The following is a 26,135-nucleotide window of genomic DNA, read 5'->3' as shown; positions in this document are numbered from 1 at the left end:
GGACAGGTCTTTCTGTCTCTCTCAGAGATCTGGTTTTCTTGATAGATAATATTTACTATGGTCATTACACAAATCAAAGTAAGTAGCTGTTGAAGGCATGGATGAATGAATGAATGAATGAATGAATGAATGAATGAAAGTGTCAAAACCAGAAAATACACTGCAGGTAGGAGAGGTCATGTGGGTCAAGGGAGTTAGTGGCACCACGCAAGGCCTTTGGAGACCCTGAAGTCTGGTTCTAAATCCCAGTTCTGCCACTTAAATAACTGCGCGGTGTGGACCTTGATGTCTCGGAGTTTGGGTTTCCAGTTTTTAAAACGGGAATGATAACGGCAGCTACCGCCTAGGAATCTGTGACAATTATTTGCACAACCAACAGGGGTGCGGTCTACCACGCCAAACTCAGCCTGTGCCCCTCATCACACTGGCCTTTCTTCAGTTCCTGGACCACCTTGAGGGTTTTTACCAAGAGCTACCCCCTCTACTTGGAACGGCCCTCTGCACCTCTGCTCTCCCTGCCGATTTATGAGGCCAGCTTCTTTCTATCCTTCAGGTCTTCGCCTCAAAGCCACTTCTTTAGAAGCCTGCCCTTACCACCGGCTCGCGTTCAAAGCCCCTGTGTGTTCTCCTCGTGCCAATGCCCACCACCTGGGCAGTTTACATTAGGTGTTTCCCGGTTTGCTACCTGCCTCCACTTCCATTATGCTCCATTTAGGGCGAGAACCACATCTGTTTTGCTCACCACCGAATACCCAGCAACTAATACGGTGCCTGCTACAAAGGGGGCACTCAAAACCAGATATGCCAACCGCAATCGCGAAGTACTTCCTCCCATCTCTGGCACACGGTAAACACTCAGCCAGTGGATGAATGAAGGGGACTGGAATCACTAAACCTGCCATGCAAATGCAGGGGAAACGAATCCTAACCTGTGAGACTTTACTAACTTCCTGGCCAGGTCTTGGAGGCTGAATCTTTGAGAAGCTTCTGAGAGCCCCTTGTTCCCTCCCAAGGCTGTGTGGCCACCTGTCAAACTAAGGAACAGTCACCTTCGTCTTCCCCAGTCTTCCCCCACCAGGGATGCACACGGTCCCCCAATCCCGAAATTTAACCCCAGCCTCATGCCCGCTCCCAGCTCAAGGATGGCAGTGTCCTGTACTTTGGTGGGCGTCCCCAGCCTCTGAATGTGGCACACAGATCCACCCTGTGCCACTGCTCTCCAACCCAAGGGACGGTCAGAGACAGCTTGGCAGCCAGTGAATTTGGGGAATTGTCTGATTCCTGGCAGACGCGTGTCCAGTTCCAGAAGAACCCCGTCAAACCTCATGACCATTTCTCGACGGCCCGCTTCCGTGAACCTCATTCCCCTGCCTCCTCATGTGACTGATCTCCCCTCCCCGCAGAGCCATCTCATCCCCAGGTGGAGACGGGTTCCCATTCCTGAGCGCTCTGTTCTGGCGAGGATCCACTGCCAGGGCTGCCGAGCCCCTTCAGGGTTGCGGTGCCCGGGCCCCTGCCTCCAGGCTACCCCAGTATTTACCCAGCTGGACCCCTGTAAGTTACCTCTTCGACCCCCCTCCCCACCCAGTGTGAAGGCAGGGGACCGGCTCTTCTTTACAGGTCTCCCCAGTGCCTGGCACATGGTCTTCCACACAGGACATGCTCAGTGTACATTTGTTAAAGGAAGAAGATCAAGTACTTAAATGGACCAAAAAAACCAAAAACCAAAAAACCAAAAAACCCCAACGACCCACTGTCTCCCCCTCAGTCAACCTTCCCCATCACACCTCCTTTCTGGCTGGATACTTTTCTCCTCATCTAAATCCTCTCACCACGTGAGCCCATCCACACGGCTCTATTTTTGCTGAAGGTGACCCCCTTCAGGAGGACGCCTCTCTGCTGCCATCCGGCAACAACAGAGATGCGCGCTACAGCTTTTAGCATGTAGGGATTTCTGTCCCTACCTCACGTGTGAGAACACTAAAGCTCAGAGAGGTGAGGTGCCTGGCCTAAGGCTCTAGAGAGATTCAAACTTGAGTCTGTCTGAATCCAGAACCTGCATCTGTAAGGACTAAGCTATGCTATCTCCTTCCTACAAAGCTGGCTCATCCCAGAGAGGATGGTGATGCCTCCTCCTCCCTCTCCCCTCTCCCACTGGCCAGGGAAACCCTGCCCCTTCCCCCTTGCACAGAGCTGAGTGACCCCAGGCTCCTGCTCAGCGGCCCTCAGAGCGGGGCTCGGAATGCTCATACTCACAGGGTTCCTCCTGTCCAGGCAAGGTGACCTGATGCTTCTTTATGCCGTCGAACAGGAGCTCTGCGCCGCCTCTGCAAAGGAGGGCCAGAGAAAGACAGCCGGGTGAGCTCCTGCAAATACCTGGTGGAGACTGAAAACCGAAGGGGCTGGCATTAGAAGCCCAAGAGACGCACAGACCAAGGCTCAGGAACAGCTCGGGTACCAGACTGTGACGGATCCTCAAATGTGACTTCCTAATGTGAAGTGGGGTGCAGATAGTCTCTACCAATAATCAAGTACCCAAATTTGCAGACTCTCATTTTTACTCCTCCGCTTTCTCAAGAGGCAGCTTAGCATACAGGTGCAGAGAACAAGCTTTGGAGCTGTCGCCCTGAGATGGAGGCCGTGCTCCACCTCTGCCTGATGCCCAGACCTTGGGCATGTGACTCCATGTTCTCAAGCCTCAATCTTTCCATCTACAGAAGTGGTGAGGAGCCAGCATCAGGCACGGTGGAGACCCTGTGTGTTGAGGGGTCTCCTTGGGCCAGGGGAGGGTTTGAAATGCCCCTGCTTGTGCCACTCACTGCTGGGCCCGGTGGGCACACCACAGTGCTGGAGGTTGAGACTCCACTGGGTTTAGCAATAACTTTGCCATTCATAAGAATATTCTTCATCTCATTTCATTATGAGGGCAGCCCAGGTAAGGAGGAAGGGAGGAAGACATTACTAGTTGTATCCGATGAAGAAGCAGACGGAGGCCCGGACAGGTTAAGTGACTTGTCCACGGTCACACAGGCAGTGGCTGAAGTGGGATTTGAATTCCAGCTGGTTTCTGCTTAGCCCCAGCAGCCTTGGCAGGAAGAAAACAAGACTCCCCAAAGGTCAGAAAGCCCCTTGAGGGCAGACCTTGGCTCACTTCTATGTGCCAGCACCTGGCCAAGGGGAGGCTGGGACAGCAGAGATGCTCGGAGCCAAGTCCAGAAGCCAGGGGTTTATGATGCGGACACCAGGGCTCTTTCAATGCCCCACAGTGCTTCTTCCTCTGGGTCTCCTGATTCCCATCTCGGACTTCACGTGGATCTTAACTGAGAAGGCCTTAACGGACTTTTGATGGATGTGACGCTTCCCGCTACACCACCCTTTCCCAATTTCGGAGAACAGAGATGTCCTGAGACAGTCCACTGGGAGGCAAAGGCAAGGCAAGCATTGTCATGGGGGAAACATGGGGCGACTGTCATCCAAACAAGGTCACGCTTTGTTGATGCAGAAATGTGGAGGGGGAGAGGAGGCCCATCTGTGGCCGCGCGCAGGGCCATTTCAGCTGCAAGCCTGCACAGAGCCTCCATTTATCCCCTTCCAAGAGCCTCGTTCTCTTCTGGGTGGGGGCTGGCACATGCAGCAGCTGGGGTGGGGGAGGGTGACAGGCAAGGGGCTCAGGAGTTGGGGGTCAGAGAAGAGGGGTGGGAACTGGGGGCACTGGAACCCAGGCAAACAACCAAGAGCGGCCAAACCTGGTGGTGCCAGGCTCAGAGGCCAAGGCTGTTTTTCCCTTTGCAAGCGGGTAAGGGAGAAGCAGTCTGGCTCAGAGTGACCTGTCACCACTGGGTTCACTGGCCTTCAAGGGAGGGGCTGGTGTTTGTGCTGCCAGCACATCTGGAGGGGTGGAAGGTGAACGCCCAGCCCCTGCAGAGATTCGGGAGGCGGGAAAGGGGCCTGTTTTGACCCCAGAAGAGAACCAAAGCCAGATTTTCTTATGTCCTATAGGGTTTGCTGTTCAAACTCAGTTAAGGAATTACATCTAAAGACACTTCACCTTTCCCTTCACTCCCCAGTTTGTGACAGGAGTGTTTCTTGGTACCAGTGGCTGGTATATACGCTCCTCAAACTGCCCTCACTTTTTCTAGCTTGTCTCTATCTGATCACCCCATGTATTTTTAGTTTTGTTTATTTCCCTTTGCCTGCTGGAATGCAAGCTCGGCCTAAAACAGAGCCTGGCACACAGCAGGCACTCAAGAAGTATTTGCTGAACGAATGAAAATGCCCATTTCTCCTCCTTCTCTGGCCTCAATGGCATTGCTTCTCTTTGCCAACACCTACCAGTCTCAGGAGGAAGGATAAGAGGAAAAGGAGAGGGAACCTCACATCTGGACCTCAGGGACGCAAAACACATTTCTACCGCATACTTTGAATTTTGTGTGACCTGAGAAAATGCTCCGCTAAGGACACTTCAGGTGGCAAGACAAAGGATGGCAGAATTGGTTCCTGACAAGATGAAAGGTATGAGAGGTCGTCTAGAGAGGCTCTCAAAGCAGGTAGGACAGACAGGACGACATCTGGTCAGGGGCTAACCACACACTTCAAGGATCACAGTGGCACTCAGGAACAAAAGGGAGAGAATGATGGGCAAGGTTTCTTTGCAAATCTGCTCAGGTTCAGAGTGAAGGGTGAAGGAAGTCCGCGAAGAAATGGAGAAAATGAAGGAAAAGCCAAGGGCAAAAGCATGCATTGACACAAAGAGAGATGGAATCTGGGTTTAAAATACACCGTAGATGTTCTTCCTTCCTGAGAAGCTGCAATTCTCATGGGACATTGTGGTGGTGAGCGGAGCTGTTCAAAGATGGGTAGACGGGGGGAGAAATGTTGTGGGGCTCACTCTTGCTCTTGCGGGTAAGGGAGGCTAAGGCTAGCGATGTTTAGACTAGAAAAGGGGTAATTAAGCTGGTTTATAAGTTCTCGAAGGCAAGGACCATACTTTCCTTATAGGACTTCCCCACTGCTGCCAGCACAGTACCCGGCAGACGGAAAACATTTCTGATGAACAAAAACCAGGTCTGACTCAGTGACAATGAAAGGTAAGCTGACTGCAGAGAAACCTCGATACCGGTAGTCTGCAGCTTCTCCCTTTTCAGCTCTGCTGGGGCCTGTCAAAGTAGCAGGGATCTTCCTAGAACTTCCATGCTACGGGAGGGCTGGCGTAGGGGGCATAGCCGAGCCAAGGGTCAGTGAAGCAAAATAGTGAGGAGACCAGACCAGCATAGTTCTAATTGGACCCATGGGGCCAGACAATATTGTCAATTAAAATGCAGTTAACATTCATGAGACTGCCCCTTCTAAGGGACAGAAACACTGAGCACTGGAGGGCATGGACAGAGTTCTATTTATCTTTGTATCCTCAGTGCCTGGCTCACTGCCTGGCACATGATAGGCACTCAATAATGACTACTGAATGGACTATCCAGTGAAGGGAAAACATGAAAGAAACTGAGGGCATCCAATGGAAGGAAAAGCATTTATGGGTAGAGGTTTTAGATTACCATTTCAGATTTTTCCTTTCATATAAGCCTTGGCTTGTTTATCTTCACACACACACACACACACACACACACGTGCACACACACATCTAGTCCCAGCTTTTTCCATGTGACTCGAAATTATACCACCCATCTCTTGGGTCTCAGTTCCTTTGCCTTCCCTCCAAGCTCTGCAGTTTCTCTCAGCTCTGAAATCACACGACAAACTCATTTGTAGGGAATAGAAGATCGTGGCTTGAGGGGACTTCCTCCCTGATGTGTGTTTCTTCAGCTATTGGGTGTGTGTGTCCCACTCCTGCTCCTCTTGTCTTGTGTATAACTGCACTGTCAACTTATTCTCCTCCACTGTGCTATTTATTTGTCCCCGTATCTTCGCCTGACTCAAGATCTGCAGAAGGCAATCAGCCAGTTTACTGAAGGACCTGAAAAAGGTTCAGGTCTGTTTCACACCCCCAAATCTTGGGAAAGAGAAGGAGTGCCGCCTCGGCCACACATCCCATGAGAAACAAGGCTCCAGGAACCGTGTAAGCGGAAATTGCTGCCCGAAGAAGAAATCTGGGGGTGAAGGGTAGTCCTTTTCGGCTCTAGGAGCTCAGATGCCAGACAAACGGGACTGGTCCAAAACGAGATTAGTAAACAAGGTAAGGAGGCCGCCTGCTAACGTCATGCCTTTTGAGTCCGGCAGGGCACGGGGCAACTGAGGAGTGCCCAGAGGACACCTCCACGCCCGGGCTTGCGCCTCTATTCCCGGACATACGGCCTCGTCGCCAAGGGAGACCGAGCCTCTCAGACTCTTCGAGGCGGGTGGCGTAGCTCTGGGAAGGCGCCAGGAGCCTCAGCGATTCGGTCGTGACAGGCCCCAAAGCAGAGGGAGGGGAGTTCCGGGCCCGACGACTTCAATCCATCCCCACAGTGCCCCAGCTCTGTGACTCACCCGAACTCCACCTCCACCGACAAGGGCGCTGCCATGTTGAGGAAGCCGAGCTCACAGGAAATTCCCTTAAACTTCCGGCCCTCCCGCCCACTTCCGGTCGCCACGAGCGGAAGAGGCGGTGCCCAGAGGGTCATCCTCCGCAGCCATTGGAGGAAGGCCGGGAGCTAGGCGGGGAGGTCGCGGCTCTCGTTAGGGGCTCTTGAGTTGGTCACCTACCTTTCTGGGACGGGCCTCAGGGAGCTGAGCGGGCAGCGGTTTGTGCGAGCCACGAGCCACAGCTAGGCGGGGAGCCCGGGCATCTTTGCGTCGTACCTGTGAGCCACGTTACTGCTTATCTTGCAAAAGTTACAAGTCTGTCTTAAGCCCGCACACCTCTTGGGTGAGCCCGTCCATTCGTCTTGACTTGAATTATAAGTGACTACAAGTCTTTATTTCCAGCCCAGAAATCTCTCCTGAGCTATTGAGTCGCTATCCGGGCGCTCCTTTGGTTATCGATTTGGGTTTTACTCATTCAGCAGACATTTGCTGCACGTCCTCTGTGTACCAGGCATCTTGGTCAGTGCTACAGGTGCAGTGGTGAACGGGATGAGAAGGGTTCCTGCTTTTAGGGCACTCACAGTGTAGTGGTGGAAACTAACTGTAATCAGAGAAACAGATCAATCATACTAATAAATAGAAAATCTCTAACTGAAAGAAGTGACCTGAAGTTATAGGAACTTCAAAAAGAAAACCAATTGGACTGGACACAGCTAAGCAATAAAGCTGAGTACCGTAGGTGGATGTGAGGGTGGAGAGAAACCTCTGAAACATTCCAATGAGGAGGACAGAAGATGCAAAGGCCCTGAGTTGGCGACCATGCTGGGACACCAAGAGAGGAAAGTGGAATTTGGGGAGCAGAGGGGCTGGTAAGCGATGAAGCTAGGAAGGGGGCAGGGGCCAAATCACACCTTGAGAGCCAGGTAAGAATTTCAGTCTCTATTCTAAGAGCAGTGGGAGGCTTTTGAAAGGTTTGGGGAGGGGGTGACATTAGAACTATACTGTAAAATATCCTTACTTGCTGGAGTGTGAATGGTTTAACAAGAACAGGGGAGAAGATGGGACACCGCTGGAGCCTGTTGCAAAAGGCCAGGGGAGAAGTGGAGTAAAGTAGATATACTGGGGTGTCTAAATCACAACACTTCCAAATTGAACTTAGCATTGGTAGCATGTGGGGGGGGGGTAGTCTGAAGGTCAGTGGCGGAATGATATAATGGTTAAGAGCTGGGAGTTCAGCTGCCATCTTTGTATCCAGTTCCCACCACTTCCTAGATGTTTCTTTGCATTAAGTCCCTTATCATCTTTGTGCCTCAGTTTCCTCATCTGTAAAATGGGGATAGTAACACCCCCTAACTCACAGGGTTGTAGTGAGGACTAAATGAGTTCTTGCCACAGCGCCTCCTTCCCTAAAACAGGCCCTGCCCTGTGTTCCCCATCTCAAGGATACCACTGCCACACACTGAAACACTTAAGCAAGAAACTTTAGACATTGTTCTTAATTCTGTCCCATATCCAAATAGTCACCAATTTGAGGAGCTCCTGGCTGGCTCAGTCAGTGGACCATGGGACCTTTGATCTCGGGGTTTTGCGTTCAAACCCCATGTTGGGTGTAGAGATTACTTAGATTACTTAAAATCTTAAAAAAAAAAAAAAAAAAGTCATCAATTTGGATTCCTCTCCTAAAGCTGATTTTGCAACCCCAAAATGTTCCACCGCCACCCCTGGCACCTGGCACCTGGCACCTGTACCTGCTTCTTCTCTGCCTGCCTGCCTCCCACCTCCCTCACTGTGGCCATGACTTCACTGTAGTTTGACTCCGTGGATAGCCCTGAGCCATTCCAATGTATTAGGCACTGTTCCAGGGCACTGGCCAAGTGAAAACAAGTCAGACACAGCCTGGTCCTCAGAGCACAAAGGAATCCTGTGGTTAATGGAAAGGCCCCATATTCACCATGCTGTGCGGGTTGGTCACTTTCCCTCTCTGGCACTCAGTTTCCCCAATCTGTGAAGAAGGTTGGGAACCAAACGATCTAAGGTCCTTTCACCAAAAATATTCTAAGATTCTTTCACTAGACCCAACTCTTCCAGGGCAGAAATCTTGCCTGATTCATTTTTGATCCTTAGCTTGCAGTAAGGAGCTTTGTAATTGTAGGGGTTTGGTAAGTGCTTGTTGAGTGAGTAAGTGAACACCTTTCACTCCCCCCGCTCAAAGTCATTTAATGGCTTCTCTTTACCAACAAGGTAAAGCCCTTGAGCCTCTGAACTCAGCTCACCTCTTCGAGAATTGAATATCCTCTCACCCCAGGAACTGCCACCTCCTGGGGCTGGAACATGAGAGCTAGGGAGCATTTGAAGGGCTTCATCCGTCTGACAAACATTCACTGAGCACTTTTTAAGTGGCAGGCCCAGAGCTGGTGCTGGAAACACAACAGTGAACAAAACCAACAGGTCCCTGTCCTCCTGGGGCTGTTGCAGGAGACAGAGATGTAAAAATGGACCTCACGGTGTGATCAATGTTATAAAGGGGGAACATGGGGCCCTGTGGGAGCTGGCGGAGCCCCCTAATCCAGCCCTGGGATCAGAGAAGGCTTCCCAGAAGTCACACAAGCCCAAATCCAAAGGGATGGTGGGAGGGAGATGGCACCAGGAAGGCCAGAGGAGGCATTTTCCCATATCTCAATAAATGGGTTCCTCCAGCTTCTTACATAGTCCCAGAGATTGGGAGCTCACTTCTGGGTAAATCAGCCCATTCTGTGAATGCCCGGGTCTCAGAAAATCCTTCCTTCTGATCGCAAGCCTACCCCACTCAATCTCTTAATTGTAACAATATTAGTTCATGTTCATATTCATTAAAAGAGCATTTATTGCAGGGCGCCTGGGTGCCTCAGTCGGTTGAGTGTCTGACTCTTGATTTTGGTTCAGGTCACAATCTCAGTTTGTGAGTTAGAGCCCCAAGTCGGGCCCTGCGCTGACAGGACAGAGTCCGCTTTGGGATTTCTCTCTCTGCCCCTCCCCTGCTCATGATCTCCCTCTCTCACTCTCTGAATAAATAAACTTTAAAAATGTATTTAAAAAAGAGTATTTATTGAATGCCCACCTTCCACCTGCCAGGTGTTTACATGCCCTACCTGATTGGCTGCTCACAGAGACTACTATTATCCCCATTTTTCAAATGAGAAAACTGAGGCTCAGAACCAGTGGTTTGCTCATGGCCCCTAAGTGTCTCATGCCCCCTAAGGCCTCAACCCCAGGTTGTAGTGCCTTCAGCATCACTGGCCCTCACTGCCTCCCATTGGGTCAGGCTCACCCAGATGCCCTCCCCTGGGATCCACACAGAAGAGGGGCTTGGGCCCCATCCCCTGTCTCCTCCAGCAGGCCGGCCAGCCCGGGCGGCGGCCTCTATCTCCTCAGAAGCTCCAAGGGAGACAAAGGCGGGGTCTGCAGGGGAGGCGAGGGCGCGGGTGCCCCCCTGCCTGCTGCCCTTTGTCTCCAGCCTGCTCCCCTCATGCGCCCCGGGAGGCTGGGAGGCGCCTCTCGCAGGCTTCCTCCTCCCATTCTTGTGCTAATTGGGTGTCAAGCTGAGATCAGTGAGAAAGAAATCCGCCCCGGCTCGGGTTAAACTGCCGCCAAAGATGAGGGCTGAGCCTAGAATATCATTAGGCTGGGAGGAAGCAGGGCCCCCTCCTCGGGGGGGGGGGGGGGGGGGGGGAGGGGCCGGCCATGCATTCAGGCCCCTTTGAAAGTCACTTGGTCACCCCCTCCCTTGCCGCCACCGCCTAAATGGGCCCCTCGGAGGTATTTAACCTTCTTCCCAGGAATTGAAAGTGATACTCCAAGCACTGGCCTGGTCGGCCACTTGCCTGTCCTGAGGGCGGTAGGACCTCCAGGGATGCTCGAGGCCGGCTCTTTCCAGCCTCTGCCCGCCCCCAGGCACTGTTGCAGATGGGAACACTGAAGCTCCAGGAAGGGGCCTTACCCCCAGAGCTGCCATTCGCAGGCTCTGTGGTCTTTGGAGAGACTTTGCCTCCCTGAGCCTCAGATTCTTCATCTGTGGAATGGGGGTAAAAATAGTAGCTGCTTTTCCTTACGGATTTAACAAACGGATGCACACGTAGCACATTGCAAATCGCCTGGCACATAGGAAGGGCTCCATACGGTGTGGCCGTGAGCAAGTCGAAGGAAGTGGGTGTGACCTGAGGAGGGATGAGGGACCTCCTAGCAGAGCCCCCACTGTCTGGAAGTGTGCAAGTGCCCACAAAAGACTCATTTTTCATACTTTGCTTCAGCCCTACTCCACACCGGATGCGCACTCCCCTGCAGCTTCATTGCTTTCCTAGACCTGCCCTGCAGGCCTTTACATGTTGCTGCTACTCCTGTCTGGGATGCTCTTCCCCCTCCAATTCTTGGAGAACTCTTTCTTGAATAGCCTCTCTGACCGTGAAACACAACTGCCTACCTGGCCAGCGCGCTGGGTTGGGTGCAGCTAACTACCTCACCGGCTGCTTCTTAACTCGCTAGCTCCCTCTCCCCTGTCCCCGGACAGTGGGCTCCCAGGTCTATCTTACCGTGCACCGCTTCTGCCCCTGCCCCCAGCAGGCCTTTAGACTCTGCTCCACAGATGAACTTAACGCGGTACTTTGTAAACCATGAAACAGCATAGAAAACGTCAGGAAATGCCCAATAAACAGTAGCTATCGTTAAATTCACAAGCACATACTGAGAAGCTACTGTGCGCCTAACTCACAGAGCCATGGTTGAGGATGACCAGAGGCAGATGGGAGAGCTCCCAAGGCCCTTCACTGGGGCGGGGGGAGGGGGGGGCAGAGGGGGAAGCAGTGTGGAAGTGGTAAACTCAGGCCTAGTCTGGGGTCCTGATACCTGTATATATATCCTTTTTCGTTTTTTACCCTGTAACTGCTGTGTACTGAGCAGGTATTGGCACCAGACCCAGAGTTAAGAGACCTCCAGGCACAATGCATTTTCACAACTACCCTAAATCTCTATTTGCAGAAGAACCTGAGGCTTAGCCTGGCAAATGGACTTGAGCACCTGCCCTTTCGAGCTGGAGGTTGTTAACCCAACCACCACTCCATACTGCCTTTCGGTGACTGCGTTCAATCTCCAGGAAAGAATAGGGGCCCCTGGGTGGGTGGCAGCGCTATCCCATTGGAAAGTACTCACTGCTAAGGGTTAGATACAAAGCTGTCAGCCAGGACCAGCCCATGGAAGTCCAACCCTGGGCCCTCAAAGACGGAGTGCTCTGGGCTGGGTACCGGCCTGGGGATGAGGCAGCCCCTCCTTTCTGCTTTTGGAGGCTGAGAAGGGCCAAGAAGGAATTCTCCAAGCTCTGCATGCCCTCTGCTGGTCTCACTGGGACACTGCAGCCATGCCTACCACTCCCTCCTAAACCCCCTCAGCACCATTCTCCAAGGGCCCTACTCCAGCTCTGCCCCCCATTTCCCCCTGAGCAGCATCAGATTCCTCTTTCAAAGTCACTCCCCCAGGAGGCACCCCGGATCTCACCCTGGCCCCCCTCCACCCTGGCTGTCAGCTGCAGGCCTAGGGCGGGGCCCACAGTTGGCTCCACAGGCATTCGTGGAATGGAAGCTGTTGGTTTTCCCGTTGCCTTCTGCACCAGCAGGCGGGTGGGGCAGCAAGAAGCAAGAGGGGCTTGGGTTTGCCTTCCAGCGCCCCGTCTCCACTGCTGTGTGACCTCAGCAAATGAAAGACTGTGGTGAGGGTTAAACAGTGAAGATGAAGCCCCAGGGGCACACATTGCCCACTGCCCTGGGGTGAGTTGGACCCCTTTCCCAATGGGCCATCCGTTTCCAGCCTGGGTGTGACTCTAGTGATGGGGCCCAGGAGACAGCTGGCTCTCCACTGGCACTGCTGATTGCTGCAGCTCTGGTAAGACCGCTCCAGGAAGCTTTTCCCTGGACTCTGCCCCAGCTGGTCAGGCAGTCCTGCTCTGGCTTTTGCACAGCCACCGAACCCCTGGAGAAATGCACCCCAGGCAAGGCGAACAGCACAAGTGAGGGTCTGGAGACGGGATCCCATCCTGGGTTAGAGTTTTCTCCCTCAAAGGCTCTGAACAGCCCTTTCCTCAAAATGGGTCCCTTGTTCTCTGAAATCCTCCCGATTACTCCCCTTTCACAGAAGAGGAGACTGAGTCACTTGCCCTAGGCCACGAACTCAAAAGTGACACAGCTAGTTTGGACTTTTAAGCTCATGCTATTAAATACCTTGCCAACTCACTGAAGGCATCTTAACTGCTATATCCCTAAGTCGGAGTGAGTGAGTGGGCCGGAGGGGCAGGAGGTGGGGCCTGAGCAGGTAGGGTGAGCTCAGGTGGCACGCACACAGGCTAGGGGGAGTCAAGGCAGTTTATTGGCCCCTGAGCGACCCCCTCTACCCCTGATCCTCTCATAACCGGCCCAGGACTGAGATGGAGAAAGTGACACAGACAGACCTACAAAGAGAAAGGTCCCACCTGAGGGGCAGCCAGGCAGCCACCGAGGAGAAGGATGGTGGCGGGCGGGGCAGGGGGCTCAGTCCAGACTGCCCGCTGCAGGTCAGGGTGGTCCTCCTACCCTCCCTGAGGCGCAGGCAGTGCTGAGCGACACTGGAACAGCTCCAGGGCTAGGATCCTCTTCGGCCACCTGATCAACAGCCACTGCAGCCCCTGCCCACTCTGCTGGCTTCCTGAGTCTGGGGGCTTCTGCCCTGGTCCCATTTACAAGCTCCCTGCTTTTGGGGGAGTGCTTGGCGGCCCTCCACCTGGCCTTGCCCTGACCCAAGACGTCCTCCTGAGGCGCCCAGTCCATCTTAGCCTGGGGCCTAGAGGCCCCACCTGGCCTCGAAGACGTAATGCGGACATGAGGCTTTCACAGAAAGCCCTCTTGGGGGGCAGGGGGAGGTGGCAGTGAGTCACTTGGCAGTTTTGATGGGGAGGGGGTCAGCACCTCGGGGCGGAGGTGCTGGGCCCTGCTTGCTTTGGTCTGGCATCGCCCATGACCCCTCTGGGGTGGGAGCTGGGGCTCTGGATCCTGCACCCACTGGCCCTTAGAGGGACTCAGGGGCAAATCACAGCTTCTCCTCGCCTGCCTGGATGCGGGCGTAGGCCTCTTGGTCCAGCGGGATGTAGCGGCCCTTCCGGGTATCCAAGTAGAACAGTGGGTCTCTCACAACCGATGGGTCAAAGCCTTCCTTCCGCAGCTCTGTCTTCTGTAGCTTGAAGGTCCCTGAGGGAGCAATGGGGATGGATCAGAGGGTGCAGGGCAGGGGCCTGGGCCTCAGAAAGCTGACCACCAAAGCTGAAGAGGGACAGAGAAGGAAGGCTGGAGAGAACACGGGAAAGCGGCCTAGAGCACGGTAGGGCACAGCCCTTTACAGTTTGCAAAGGCGGCTCCAGTTAATTATATTATATCCTGCTTTTCAGAGCAGCCCTGGTGAAGGGGCGGGGGGGGGCTGCATTACCCGTCTTCTTTTTGCAAATGGGGAAACAGACAACCAAAGAAGGGAAACTATCCATCTAAGGCCACACACACTGAGTGACAGCAGAGTGAGGACCAGAACTCAGATCTGGGCTTTGAGCACCTCCCAGGGAAGGGCATGATCTAATTTCATCTGCACATCAACCCCAGAGGCAGGTGCTCAACACTCTTCTATGGATTCTACGATGCATGTCATTTTCAGCTTTTAACATATCTGAAGTCGTTTCAACAGGCAGCAATGTTTTCTCAGCACTCGTAATGTAAATTCCCCATCTCTCCTCAGGGGCATCACCCCTACAGGGCAGGAGAGACTGGCGCAGTGAGACACGCCCCCGGGGCCAACATCACACAGCTCATCAACGCTGGAACTGGGATTTGAATCCAGGTATGTATGACAAATTGCCCGATTCCTTCCCTCCCTGGACGCGCACTCCACCACCTTGTGGCTTGGCCATGTCTCCCAGCAAGAGCTGGAGTCTTTTTCCATCCCCCACCTGAACCCGAACTGGCCTTGTGACTTGCTTTGACCAACAGAACATTTGAGGGGCGCCTGGGTGGCTCAGTCGGTTAAGCGTCCGACTTCGGCTCAGGTCACGATCTCGCGGTCCGTGAGTTCGAGCCCCGCGTCGGGCTCTGTGCTGACAGCTCGGAGCCTGGAGCCTGTTTCGGATTCTGTGTCTCCCTCTCTCTGACCCTCCCCTGTTCATGCTCTGTCTCTCCCTGTCTCAAAAATAAATAAAATGTTAAAAAAAAAAAATTAAAAAAAACCAGAACATTCGAGTGCTGGGTCTAGGCCTCGAGGGGCTTTGCAGCTTCTACTCCCTCCCTCCTGGCAGTGCCTGACACTGGTGTGGTCTCTGAAGGCTGGGAAGCCACGCAGAACAGAGGGGAAACATCCCAGGAAAGCCCCCTGGGCTGGCACTATCCAGTAGGATAGCCACTGGCCATATGAGACCACACACATTTAATTAAAATTAAGCAAAATGTCAAATTCAGTTCCTCAGTCATACCGGCCCCATTTAAAAAAGCGCTCAGTAGCTACGCAGGGCTAGTGGCTGCCGTGCCGGTCAGCGCACATACAGATCATCATCATCCTCACACACAGGTCTGTTGGCCAGCGCTGCAGAACCAACCGGCCGGGAGCCAGACGGGTGGGTAAGGACATCATCCTGGCCCCTCCAGCCCCAGCTGAGTCACAAGCGATGGCAGCTCTTCCACTCCAGGGGGGGCCAGCAGAAGAACCGCTCAGCTGAACTTGACCCCAAATTGCTGACCCACCACTGAGAGCAAAAACATGACTGTTTTATGCCCTAAAGTAAGTTTTGGGGTGTTTGTGCTGTAGCAAACCTCTGAAACCTGAGGGCTGACAGCTTCCCTGCCTCTCCTGCACAGAGAAGTCAGCTGTCACCCAAAACTCAGGAGCTCTCGGGCTCAGTCACGCACTGTTTCAGGGGCTCCTAGGGGCCTACTACCTGGCAGGGGCCACCTCGGTGAGGGCAGGCCTTCCAGCAGGGCAGGGGTTGACATGATGAGCGTATGGGAGGTGGCCTGAGGCTGAGCAGGGGGAGAGTCCGGACAGGGCAACAAGCACTAAGGCAAGCTGGGGGCAGGACTGGGCAGGACCCCCAGACTTCCTGCCCATCAGGGGACCCGTCAGTGGTCCAACAGACAGAGGCTGGCACTGCCCTGCTATGTGACCGTGGACCCACCGCTCACCTCTCGCCTGGACAGCAGCAAGAGCCCCTCACTCGTCTCCCCACTCCCCTGGAGCTGTCTGCAGCCCTCTCCTGCACTCCACGTGGCATCCAGAGGACTGTGTGGAACATGCACCTGACATAGGTCACTGCTCTACTCAAACACTTCTGTGGCTCCCTACTGCCTGGACATAGTCCAGGCCCCTCCCCAGCCCACAGAGTCTTCTGGTCTCCACTGACCTCTCTGCCCCACCTGACATCACTGCCTGCCCCCACCCCGCCTCCCTTGGCTCCAGCTTTGGGGGCCTCCTTTCCTTCCTCTCTTGGCCAAGTGCCGTCCTGTCTCAGGACCTGCCTGGAATGCCTCCCACCCCACAAACCCCGCCCTTTCATTCAGGTCTCAGCTCAAACATCACTTCCTCAGGGGGGCCTCCCAGGCACCCCACCCCCATTCATTTGCTTTTCTGTCAGTTTGATCTGTATTCTACCCTTTACATTTGGAATTCCGTGTCCTCTGCTGCCTCCCCTACCGCTGAACAGGCTTCAAGAAGGCAAAGGTCCCATCAGAATTTGTTACCTATATCCCCAAAGGCCTAGCACAGAGCCTGGCAGGCACACAGTAGGTACTCAGTAAACATTCGTCCCGCTAACGGACGTATGAACCTTCTCTCTCTGAAGGCTCAGTCCACTCACTTGTACACAGGGAGGTCTGCTTACCAACGACACAGCAATGCTGTGGGTAAAGGTCAAATGACAGCCGCCCGGGTCTCTCCAAAAGGAACCAAGAAGGGGCACAGGCCTGGGGCCTGTAAGCTGGAGCAGGGGAGGGGACATACCCGTTTTGTGCAGCTCAGGCAGGAAGCGCAGGAAGATGGGGCGGGCATACAGGGGCAGCTCCTTCTCCAGCAGCTGTGCAAAATGCTCCAGGTCACAGCTGCCAGCAGGGTTGGCCACCGCAGCCATTCCAGCCCGGCCCTCGGTTCCTGGAGGCAGCAGCGCGGACCGTGAGGAGCTGGCCGTGCCCCTGGGGGTGCCTCCCACCCACACCTGGCAGCTCCCACCAGCCCACAGATACCTGGCACCCCGACACCATACACTGCCACGTCGGCCATGTCCAGCAGGCGGCTGAGTGTGCCCTCCACCTCGGTGGTGGACACATTCTCGCCTTTCCAGCGGAACGTGTCTCCCGTGCGGTCTCGGAAGTACAGATAGCCCAGCTCGTCCATCACCAGCACGTCACCTAGGGGGGCGCTGTGTGAGGCAGGGCTGGGGCTGGCAGGCCTCACCGGACCCCGGGATCTGCTGGACAGGGAGGGCTGGGACTGGGGCGTCCTGGGGCAGGTGTTCTCTGCAGGTGGGCGAGGGCCCCTTCGTTCCTCTCCACCCTGCCCACCCAAAGGGGCTGGTGCCCACCCACCGGTGAGGTAGGCCTGGTCTCCCTTTTGGAAGACGTCCTTGGCAATCTTCTTATTGTTGGCACCCTGGTTGAGGTAGCCGTCAAAGCGCCGCAGGGGATCCTGCTGGATGATGCGGCCCACTAGCTGGCCTGGCTCACCTGGGTGCAGGGAAGGGTTAGGGTTAGGCCTCCGCCACCACCAGCACCCCCCCACCCCCCACCCCGCAATGTGCCCTGCATCTTGATTGGACTTCTGTTCACACTGCTTCCCACAGAAACACTGCCCTGCTCCGGTGCGGGAGCCTGGAGGGCAGGGAGCTTCTCTGGGCGGGTCTGCGGCACATGGGCACTCAGTAATGTCTGAGTAACGCCTGTGAGATGGAAAGATGAACGATACGAAAGGGTGGCCAAGCGCTATGGGGACAGCCTGACCGGGGCCAGCACTCCTGGGGCCCCTGGCTCTGTTCAGAGAGCGGTCTGTTCTTTACCATACGTGACCCCCGGGGCAGCCGCAGGAGGCAGCGCCGCCATCAGCCTCACTGGCAGATGAGGGGACTTGGGCACAGAGCTAAGGGGCTGAGCCAGGATCAATCCCAGGGTCCTCCACACGACAGTGAGTTAATTGACTGATGGGTAGAGAGGACAAGGAATGGAGGGACAGATGGATGAAGAAAGAGGACTCGTAGCTATAAGAGAAGAGCTGAGTGACAGCCACTGGTCAGAACAAGGGCTCCCTACTCACCCATCCCAGTCCCATCTCCCAGGCCAACCTCCCCTGCTCTGCCCACACTTCCAGCCCCGGGGCAGACCTGGCTGGCAGGGAAGGCAGAGGCCATTGGGCCCCCGGATCAGTTCCATGGTGTCCTCGTTGACTCGCACCAGCCGGATGGGGTACACAAAGGACAGGATGCGGCTGTTGAAGCCACATGCCCCCACCTGCAAAGGCCAAGACTTGGACCTGGGCTCTCCCGCCACAGGCCTGAGACTAGGCAGTGTTGGGGGGCCTGGCCCTCACACTCCCATGGCTGCCTTGCCCTAACCGGACAGCGGAGGCTCTGGTGCCCACCACCCTCTGTGCTTGACCCTGCCCGCCCTAACCAGACAGCGGAGGCTCTGGTGCCCACCACACTCCACACTGGATCCTGCCCGCCCTCCACCGCCCCACTGCTCACCTGGCTGTCGAAGTTGCCCACACTGCAGTTACACTCGGTGGCCCCGTAGAACTCGGCCACCTGGGGGATGTGGAAGCGGCTAGAAAAGTCGGTCCAGATGGACTGGCGGAGGCCATTGCCGAGTGCCATGCGCACCTGGTGCTGGTGCTCCGCCTCCCGGGGTGGCTGGTTCAGGAGGTACCGGCACAACTCGCCGATGTACTGCACAATCTGTGGGTGGACCTGGAGTGAGGCTGGCTCGTGGCTGCTCTCACTTTACCTCCCAATCCTGTAGGCCCCGGGCCTCAGCCTCCCCATCCGAACAATGGGAATATTGCCCCCAGTGAACAACTGGCCTTAGCTGTAAGACTGACGTCCCCGAGTGGGGCTGCTCGGTCACAAGGGGACAGGGACGGCTCATCCCCTGCCCTCCTCACTCACTGTGCAGTTGTACTTAATACAATCGTCCCAGAACCGGGAGGCTGAGAACTTCTTCCGGATCACCACCGTCATGCCATGGAGCAGGCACTGCCCGATTCCCACAATGTTTCCTGAAGGCGAAGGGATGGGCCATGGAGGTCTGGGAGCCAGGAGACCCCTCCCTCCAGAGCCTCCTCTTGTCCAGCCCGCCTCCTCCAAGGCCCTTCCCCCAGTCCCTCTTTCCTGTCCTGTTCCTCCAGCACTAATCATACCTCTCCCCAATCTTCCATGGCTCCCCAGTACCTCCCCAGTGTGGGATCAAGTGCATACTCCTTAGACTGTTCCCTGGGGCGTCTGGAGCTGCCCCCAAGCTCCTGCTCCTGTACCTGTAATTCTGCCATTCATCCAGGGGGGAACAAGCTAGCCCACCTGGCTTCTGCACCTCACATCTGCCTGACTTGAATGCATCTCCTCCAGGAAGCCTTCCTGGCCATCACTGGGCTCTTCTCTTGAGCTGAGCTCCTGCTCCCTGCCTGTCTCCGCACTCACCATGTCATTTCCTGAATTAAAGTCACGTTGGGGTTCCATCCTTCATCCTGCCTTAAAGACACATCTGACTCTAAGCACCTTGAGGGCAGGAACTATATTTATTCCATCTCTGTCTTCCCTAAAGCTCCTAAGACCAAGCAGCAAGGGTGTGCACACCCATGAAAATGAACAGACTAACCCAGGTGTCCTGTGTGATGCGGGCACACAAGCTGTGAGGTTCACGTTGCTGTCTTCATTCAGAGGTCCAGTCAATGGCTACCTCTGAATTTTAACCCAGATTTGACTCCAAAGCTCATGTGTTTCTACCACAAGATGCTGCCTGCTGAGGGGGTCTGGGGGGCTCCTGAGGCCTGGGGTGCCAGAGACTGAGCGGAAGGGCCCAGTACTACCTGCTGAGTGGTAGAGGGGCAGGCAGTCATAGACAACGTCGTCCGGCCGCATTCGGAATCCGTAGTACACCAGGGCAGCCATGCGGTAATACCTGGAGGGCACAGAGTGTTCGGTGGGCCCTGGAAAGGAGGAGGAGAGGCCCCTGGGTCCCACCACCCCCAGTCCTCCCCCCAGGAGCCTGCCCCTTACCTGCTGTGCACCACAATGGCGGCTTTGGGCATCCCTGTGGTGCCTGATGTGTAGATGTAGAAGAGCTTATCTAAAGAAAACAGACACATAAATGGCTTTGAGAAGGGACAGCACAGGGCTGGGGAGGCATTATCTGCAGGAAGGACAGTGCCCAGGGAACTTCTGTACCACAGACCACTTCTCCATCCCACCCTGTAGCCCAGGTCAGGGGCTGTCACATTAGTTTCCCCACTGGGCTGGGGGTTCTAGGTCAGGAACGCTGTGGGACAGCTGCACGCTGTGTGTCAACCATCTCATGCCCTCTGGATGCCTGCTGATGCCAAGGGCTGGACACCACGAGGACACCAGGCTGACCCAGCCAGACACCCTGTCTTCAAGTAGCTTACAAAAGCACCGGGAGACAAAATCCACGTATGACAGAGATGAAATGACCGCAATGACAATGACCGGTTACTGAGCACTTCTTGTCACACCCTAGTTTTCCACTGTTATCTTTTACAATCTTCAAAGCCACTCCATAAAATAGGTTCCATTACCACCCCTGATTTTATAGCTGTGGGAACCGAGGCTCAGAGGGCAGCTCAGGTGCTCCGGGGCACGAGGGAAGCAGAGGGGCTGCTGCATGTGCTCAGCACCAGCTCTCGCCCTCTGGGTGGCGCAGCAAGCTGGGGGTTCCATAGGGCAGGGTGGAGCATAGAGGAGAGGCTACAGGGTCAGAAGGCTGCCTGGAGGAGGGGATGGGCAGGCAGGACAGTCTAGGGCAGGGAGAGGATCGCAGGCTGACAGGGGCCGGCACCAAACAGGTGCTAGAGGGTCTTGCCCCTGGTCCAACCCCAGCCGAAATTCAGACCCAGCAGTTTCTTGGGCTCCACGTGATCTTGCACATTTGGGCAGCGATGAAGGCTCGTTCAACAAGTCCAAGAATCAGGTTTTGTGAGGTCCCGAGTACTTGGCACCGTGCCTGGCATCTTCAGCTCACTTAACCTTCAGAGTGACCCATAGTAACTGTGCCCATCTTCCCAGATGGAAAAAGGTAGGTGATATGACTCACTCCAGGTCACATGACAAGTCTGCAGGAGTACGCAGGCCTCCCGCCCCGAGGTCAGCGCTCTGTCCTGGGCCCCTCTGAGAACGCCTCTGTGGGGCAGGGGACTCACCTGTGAAGCCCTTGTCAGGGCTACTGGGCAGGTGCTTGGGGGCATCTTCCAGCAGGGGGTCCAGGTGCTCTGTGCCGACGGGCACCGTGCCGGGCTCCCAGGGGCCGGAGCAGAAGAGGCTGAGCGAAGGGTCCAGGTTGGCATGGATTTCAAAGATGGCTGTGGGGAAGACAGGGCTGATCAGGGGGCAGGCCAGGGACCCCATGTCCTCAGGACCTCTGCTTGTGTCAAGGCTGGCATGTCATCAGGGGAGACCGGCTGTGTGTGGGGGGCAAGATGGGTGAAGCACCAACCTCGTTGTAAGAAAGACGCTGACAAGAGCAACAGCTCCCTAGCTGCTACGGAGCTACACGGCGGGCTCCTTCCGTGTGCTCTCCTGCTCACACAGCCCAGGTACCAACAGCAGCCCACTGCGTAGATGAGGAGACGAGGCTCCCAGGACGGCAGGGCCTGCTCACAGCTAGAATGACCAGCTGTACCGCACACCAAGGTCTGTGCCTTTACGCGCTGTGCCACGCTCGTGTGTGGTTGGAAGGGAGGCATGGAGGGTCAGAGGGTGGGAACCTTCTCTCAGGCTCCCCTGTGCACTACCACGGTCCAGGTGCTCACCCGCACCAGGCACAGGCCAGTCCCGGCCCCCTCAGCCCCGCTTCCTCGGCCTCCCTTTAGATTTGTCCAACCCTCTCCCCTCTCCCTGCTGCATCGTTCCTCTCCCGTTCTGCATTTTAGTCACCTTCCCTGGCCATCATCCCGCACCATAGCCATGCGGGACAGGGGACACTGGTCAAGCCCAAGATGAAATCCTGCCTCTGCGTGACCTTAGACGATCTCCTCACACCACTCGGAACCTCTGTCTCCTCATCTGTAAAGCCGAGACAGCCATCCCTACTTCACCAGGCTTTGTGAAGATTAGAGCTGCTTATTAAAATTTTTTTAATGTTTATTTATATTTGAGAGAGAGAAACAGAGCACCCCAGGGAGGGGGAGAAAGGAAGGCACAGATTCTGAAGCAGGCTCCGGGATCTGAGCTGTCAGCACAGAGCCTGGCGCGGGGCTCGAACTCACACACTGAGATCATGACCTCAGCTGAAGTTGGACGCTCAACCGACTAAGCCACCCAGGCACCCCTAGAGCTGCCTATTAAAGCACCAAGCTCAGTCTTGGTCAGCGCTCCACACCGCGGCAAATAACATAAGCTCTGCCAGACAGCAGAAAAGAGATTGTTTCCATTTTATAGATGAAGCAAATGAGGCCTAATTACTCATAAGAATGGTTACCATCATAGCTGAGGGCTCGCCTAGAATCAGCTACTTTGTTAGTGCTGCAGGCAAAGTATCTTCTTAAAAACAGTATGTGGTAGGTAGGACAGTGAGAAAACAGAGACACAGACATTTCCAGTCTCTTCCTCAGGATCTCCAGCTTACCAGTGGCAGAGGCCAGGCCATCGGACACCAAGGCTCATGCCCTTAACCTCTGAGCCACATAGCCTCCCTCAGGCCCAGAAGGGGGCTGTAGTCTGTGCAAGATGCTGTGGGACTCCCTGCCTGACCCCGCACCCCAGGGGCTCACCTGGAGCCATCTCACTGCCAAAGATGAGGACCTTGGCCTGGGAAGTGGTCAGGCAGTGGCGCAGGGCGTCCCGCCGCAGGTTGGTGTTGATGAGTGCTGCCTCCACACCCAGCTTGGCCATGCCCAGCCACAGGCCCACAAACTCATTGCGGTTCTCCATGAAGAGGGCGGCCACGTCGCCCGAGGCCAGGCCCTGAGCCTGTAGGAAGTTGGCCACGCTGCTTGAGTAGTCATCCAGCTGGCGGAAGGTCCAATGTGTGTCTGTGCCCTCAAAGATCAAGGCTGTCTTGTCAGGGTGGCGCCGGACCGTGGAGGCAAACAAAATGGGCACTGTCCGCCGCTCCCGCAGGTACCGCCGGACCTTTGCCTTCACCTTCAGGAGCACTATGCCGCCGCTAGGTGGGAGCAAGCAAGGGAGCCGTGACTGCTGGGGTTGGGAGCAGGGTTCCCGACACCCTGGCCCAGGCTGCTGTCCCACGGGCCTGAGGCTCCTGAGCCCGATCACTTGCAATGCTCCCGTTTCCCAGCACCTGTGTGCTGGGCACCATTACAGGCACCGGCCCACTGATGCCTCACAATAACACCCAGGGACCCCGGGGGGTGACTCCCTCCTCAGTACAAGGGAGAAAGCGAGGCCCTGCAGCACCACGGCTCGCCCAGGCTGCGACAAGCTAAGATCACAATCTCAGTCCTCTCTGGCTCCAGAGTGTAACACCCAGGACCCTTGAAGCTCTTCTTGGAATCTAGTGTTCTGTCAGAGTCTTCCAAGATTCTGGGGCCCAAGTCAAAGTCCCGGCTCATCTGGGACCTCCCACAGCCCTGTACTGCAACCTCTCCAGACCACTCTCACAGTAAATAAAGGATAAGCTTGTGATTTGCTCGGTCTCCCTCCCTGTGAGCCCAGCAGGGGCTCCATCCTGCTTACCCCCTGAGACCCCCCCGGGTCTCACTCAGTACCGGGCACAGAGCTTCACTAGGTGATGCGGAATCACTTGGCAATATCCCCTTTCCCTGCCCGCCCCTGCCACCTCTGACCCCTGAACCCTCCTAGCTCCCTGACTTCTATGCCTCTTCTGTTGTGTAAGTACCACGTGCTAACCAACTGAGCCACTGGAGCTCCACTCTTCTACGCCTGCTCCCATCACCTGGAGGAGACTTTTAACTATAGCTTTTTGTCCTCCAAGCCTCCCTGATTCCGCAAGGCTTACGCCTAAAGCCCTCTCGCCCCGCTCCATACTCTCACAGCTCTCTGCTAGCACCCCTCCTGCAGTGGCCGCTCGATACCTCCTTTTGCAGTCAATTCAGATGAGCGAGCTGCCTGTTCTGAGTGTGGGTCACTGTGCCAAGCACTGGGACACCACTGTGAGCAAGATGGCCAGGGTCTCTGCTCACACAACATTGTGAGTTTAGGGATTTACTGTATCACCTTCTCATCTCCCTGACCAGACTGAGCCGGGCCCAGGACTAGGTCTCCCTTGTTCCTCCCTGGGTCCCAGAGCCAGCCCGATGCCTCGCACAGAGCAGGTAGCAGCAGGTGTTTCTGGCACAGGATGGCCCTGTAGACCCTACCTGACTTTCTTTGGGGAGCAGGTTCCTCCACGCATCTGTTTCAGGGCCCTGCTCTGACCTCTGTGCCCTCTCAGACTCATGCCAACCCAAGGACAGGGTCCTTCCCACAGGGTTCCTCTTCATCATCTCACTAATTAAAACATGTCCTCAGGACTCTTTGCAGATGTCTTCTCAACACACCTGGCATTCAGTGCATGTCTTGGGCCCCTAAGTCTGCCCTAGGCTAAACAGCATCAAGTTAGGGAGATGCCCTAGGAGAAGACTTTCATCTTGGAAGATGGAGATACCAGGTACTACTGCTGGGGGAAGGAGGTAGAGCAGAGGTTCCTCCTCTGGGGCTCAGGTGCCCTGGTCTGGTCTGGAGAAATCTGGGGAATTAGGGAGACCCTAAGATGGGCTGGACCAAATACTCACAAGACATCACGCCTTATGGTCTTGATGAAGATTCGGACAAAGCGCCAGCCTCCAGATCCCAGGTAGAGGAACAGCAGGGAGAACCCCACTTGAGTCCAAGGCAATTTCAGCACCAGCTTGGAGAACAGCAACACCCCCACCAGAGACGCCCCGAGCAGCATTGCGGCCTGTGGGCACAGAGCAGTCAGTGGAGCCAAATGTCTATGTCCCCTACCTCCTGGCCTAGGCAGCTACTATGGTCCTAAGGGTCAACCTGTAGTGAGGTGAGGCTTAGCCATACTGAGTAGGCAGCTGAGGATGGGGTCCCTTTCCACAGCTCAGCTGTCTTGAAACAGGCTAGAAGCACGGGACTAGAGATGAGTAATTCCATGGCTGAGACGCAGAGGCTAGATTCTAGCCCCTTAGTCCTCCTACGACTCTTCCAGTGACCTTGGGTAAGTTCCTTTCCTACTTTAGGCCTTAGTCTCCCCCTCTGTGCTATGGTGTAAGTGAGAATTGCTCTTGGAAGCCCTTCCAGCCAAAACAGGACAGTCTACCCTCCTGACATCCAGGATCTTGAACCAAAATGTCTTGGAGGGGGTATTAACTTAAGCATCTCTGGCTTGACTCCTCATCCAAATACTCAAGGATGGGTCTTTGGGTCTCTGGATGACCAGGCCAAGCCACAACACCCAAAGGGGCAAGCTCCCGGGAAAGGGGCCTGGCAGAGTCTCTGCCCACAGACTCGCAGGGTGCCATGTTTCTGCTGGCCCACAGAGGGCGACAGAGCAAACGGGTTAGAGCCTGGAGGTGCCTGAGAGATGACCGCCTAGAGGGGAAAGGTGATTGAGGGAGCATAAGAGGGCACTGAAGGCACCCCCTTACAAACACACTCAGCAAGCCATTTACATGCATCTTTAGGGATTGGGCTATAGGGGAAGGGGAACAGCTGACTGGACTGAGATTAGGAGTCTTGGGCTCTTCTCCTGGAGCCTTAGGGACTTGCTCAAGAGGAAGCAGATGGGACTCCGTTTTCTTGCAGGGTTCTCCGATTCGTGGGGAGGGGGCTGAAGGTCACGGCTGTGATGTAGCCTAAGAGTCTCCAAGCCAGTATGAGGACACGGTCTGGACCACAGGGAGCCCTTACATGCCATCTCCCCCTTCTCCACGGGAAAATCAAAAGCCGGGAGGGAGACCAAACCAGCACTCCTAAATCCAATGCCAAGGTCTCTAAGGTCCTCAGACCTCCCAGAACCGGCCAGGGCAGAGAACAGGAACCCATCCTGGATGGCTGGGGGATGGGACGAGAAGGGAAAGGGATGCCGAGATACCTCGCGCCCCCGTCCCTGGTCACTGCGAACCGCCCTCGCCCCTAAGGAGCCAGGGCAGCAGAGCGCCCGGCAAGGAGACACAACAGCAGGGCGCGTCCCTCATCCCAGCCGGCCGCGCCACCTCCCCAAGACTCAGCCGGGCACATTCCCCGCCCGGGGACCCACTGGCCTGGCTTTTGCTCACCCAGCGTCGGCCCCGCCGCGCGGTGCCCCGTCCAGATGCGGCCTGGCTGCGGCAGCGGAGTGGGGAACGCTGGGGGCATCAGCCGCCCCTGGGAGCGCAGAGCCGAGTCTCAGCAGAGCTTTGCCGGCTCTGCG

General features: G+C 55.6%; 2 protein-coding genes and 1 long non-coding RNA gene across 4 annotated transcripts in view; 1 reads left to right on the top strand and 2 right to left on the bottom strand.

Annotated features, from left to right (window-relative positions):
- URM1 (ubiquitin related modifier 1) overlaps positions 1–6,589 on the bottom strand; it is a 15,322-nt gene extending 8,733 nt beyond the window's left edge. The window contains exons 1-2 of the mRNA XM_019420951.2: positions 6,481–6,589; positions 2,257–2,327 (exon numbers count right to left, since the gene is read on the bottom strand). Of these exons, the coding sequence (XP_019276496.1) occupies positions 2,257–2,327; positions 6,481–6,515 (106 nt within the window). The 5' untranslated portion in view covers positions 6,516–6,589. The remainder of the gene's footprint in view (positions 1–2,256; positions 2,328–6,480) is intronic.
- LOC109250075 (uncharacterized) lies at positions 6,548–15,324 on the top strand. Of its 2 annotated transcripts, none has more exons than XR_002072872.2 (3): positions 6,548–7,035; positions 14,293–14,394; positions 15,115–15,324. It is a non-coding gene; the product is annotated as an uncharacterized LOC109250075 (long non-coding RNA). The 2 variants fall into 2 exon arrangements; XR_002072871.2 differs by having other exon boundaries at positions 6,548–7,439.
- Positions 12,882–26,135, bottom strand: SLC27A4 (solute carrier family 27 member 4). Its single transcript, XM_019420942.2, has 13 exons — positions 26,002–26,135; positions 24,508–24,674; positions 22,525–22,919; positions 20,956–21,114; positions 19,799–19,868; positions 19,609–19,700; positions 18,692–18,801; positions 18,272–18,481; positions 17,909–18,035; positions 17,121–17,258; positions 16,779–16,943; positions 16,540–16,686; positions 12,882–13,757 (listed from the first exon to the last, which is right to left on the bottom strand). The coding sequence occupies exons 2-13, from the start codon at positions 24,666–24,668 to the stop codon at positions 13,600–13,602; spliced, it is 1,932 nt and encodes a 643-aa protein (XP_019276487.2). The 5' UTR covers positions 24,669–24,674; positions 26,002–26,135; the 3' UTR covers positions 12,882–13,599.

The sequence above is a fragment of the Panthera pardus genome, unplaced genomic scaffold (genome assembly GCF_024362965.1).
Source record: "Panthera pardus isolate Hobbes unplaced genomic scaffold, ASM2436296v1 HiC_scaffold_20, whole genome shotgun sequence".
Classification (NCBI taxonomy): domain Eukaryota; kingdom Metazoa; phylum Chordata; class Mammalia; order Carnivora; family Felidae; genus Panthera; species Panthera pardus.
The sequence above is the reverse complement of the archived record's forward strand: the minus strand, read 5'-3'. Positions and strand labels throughout refer to the sequence as shown.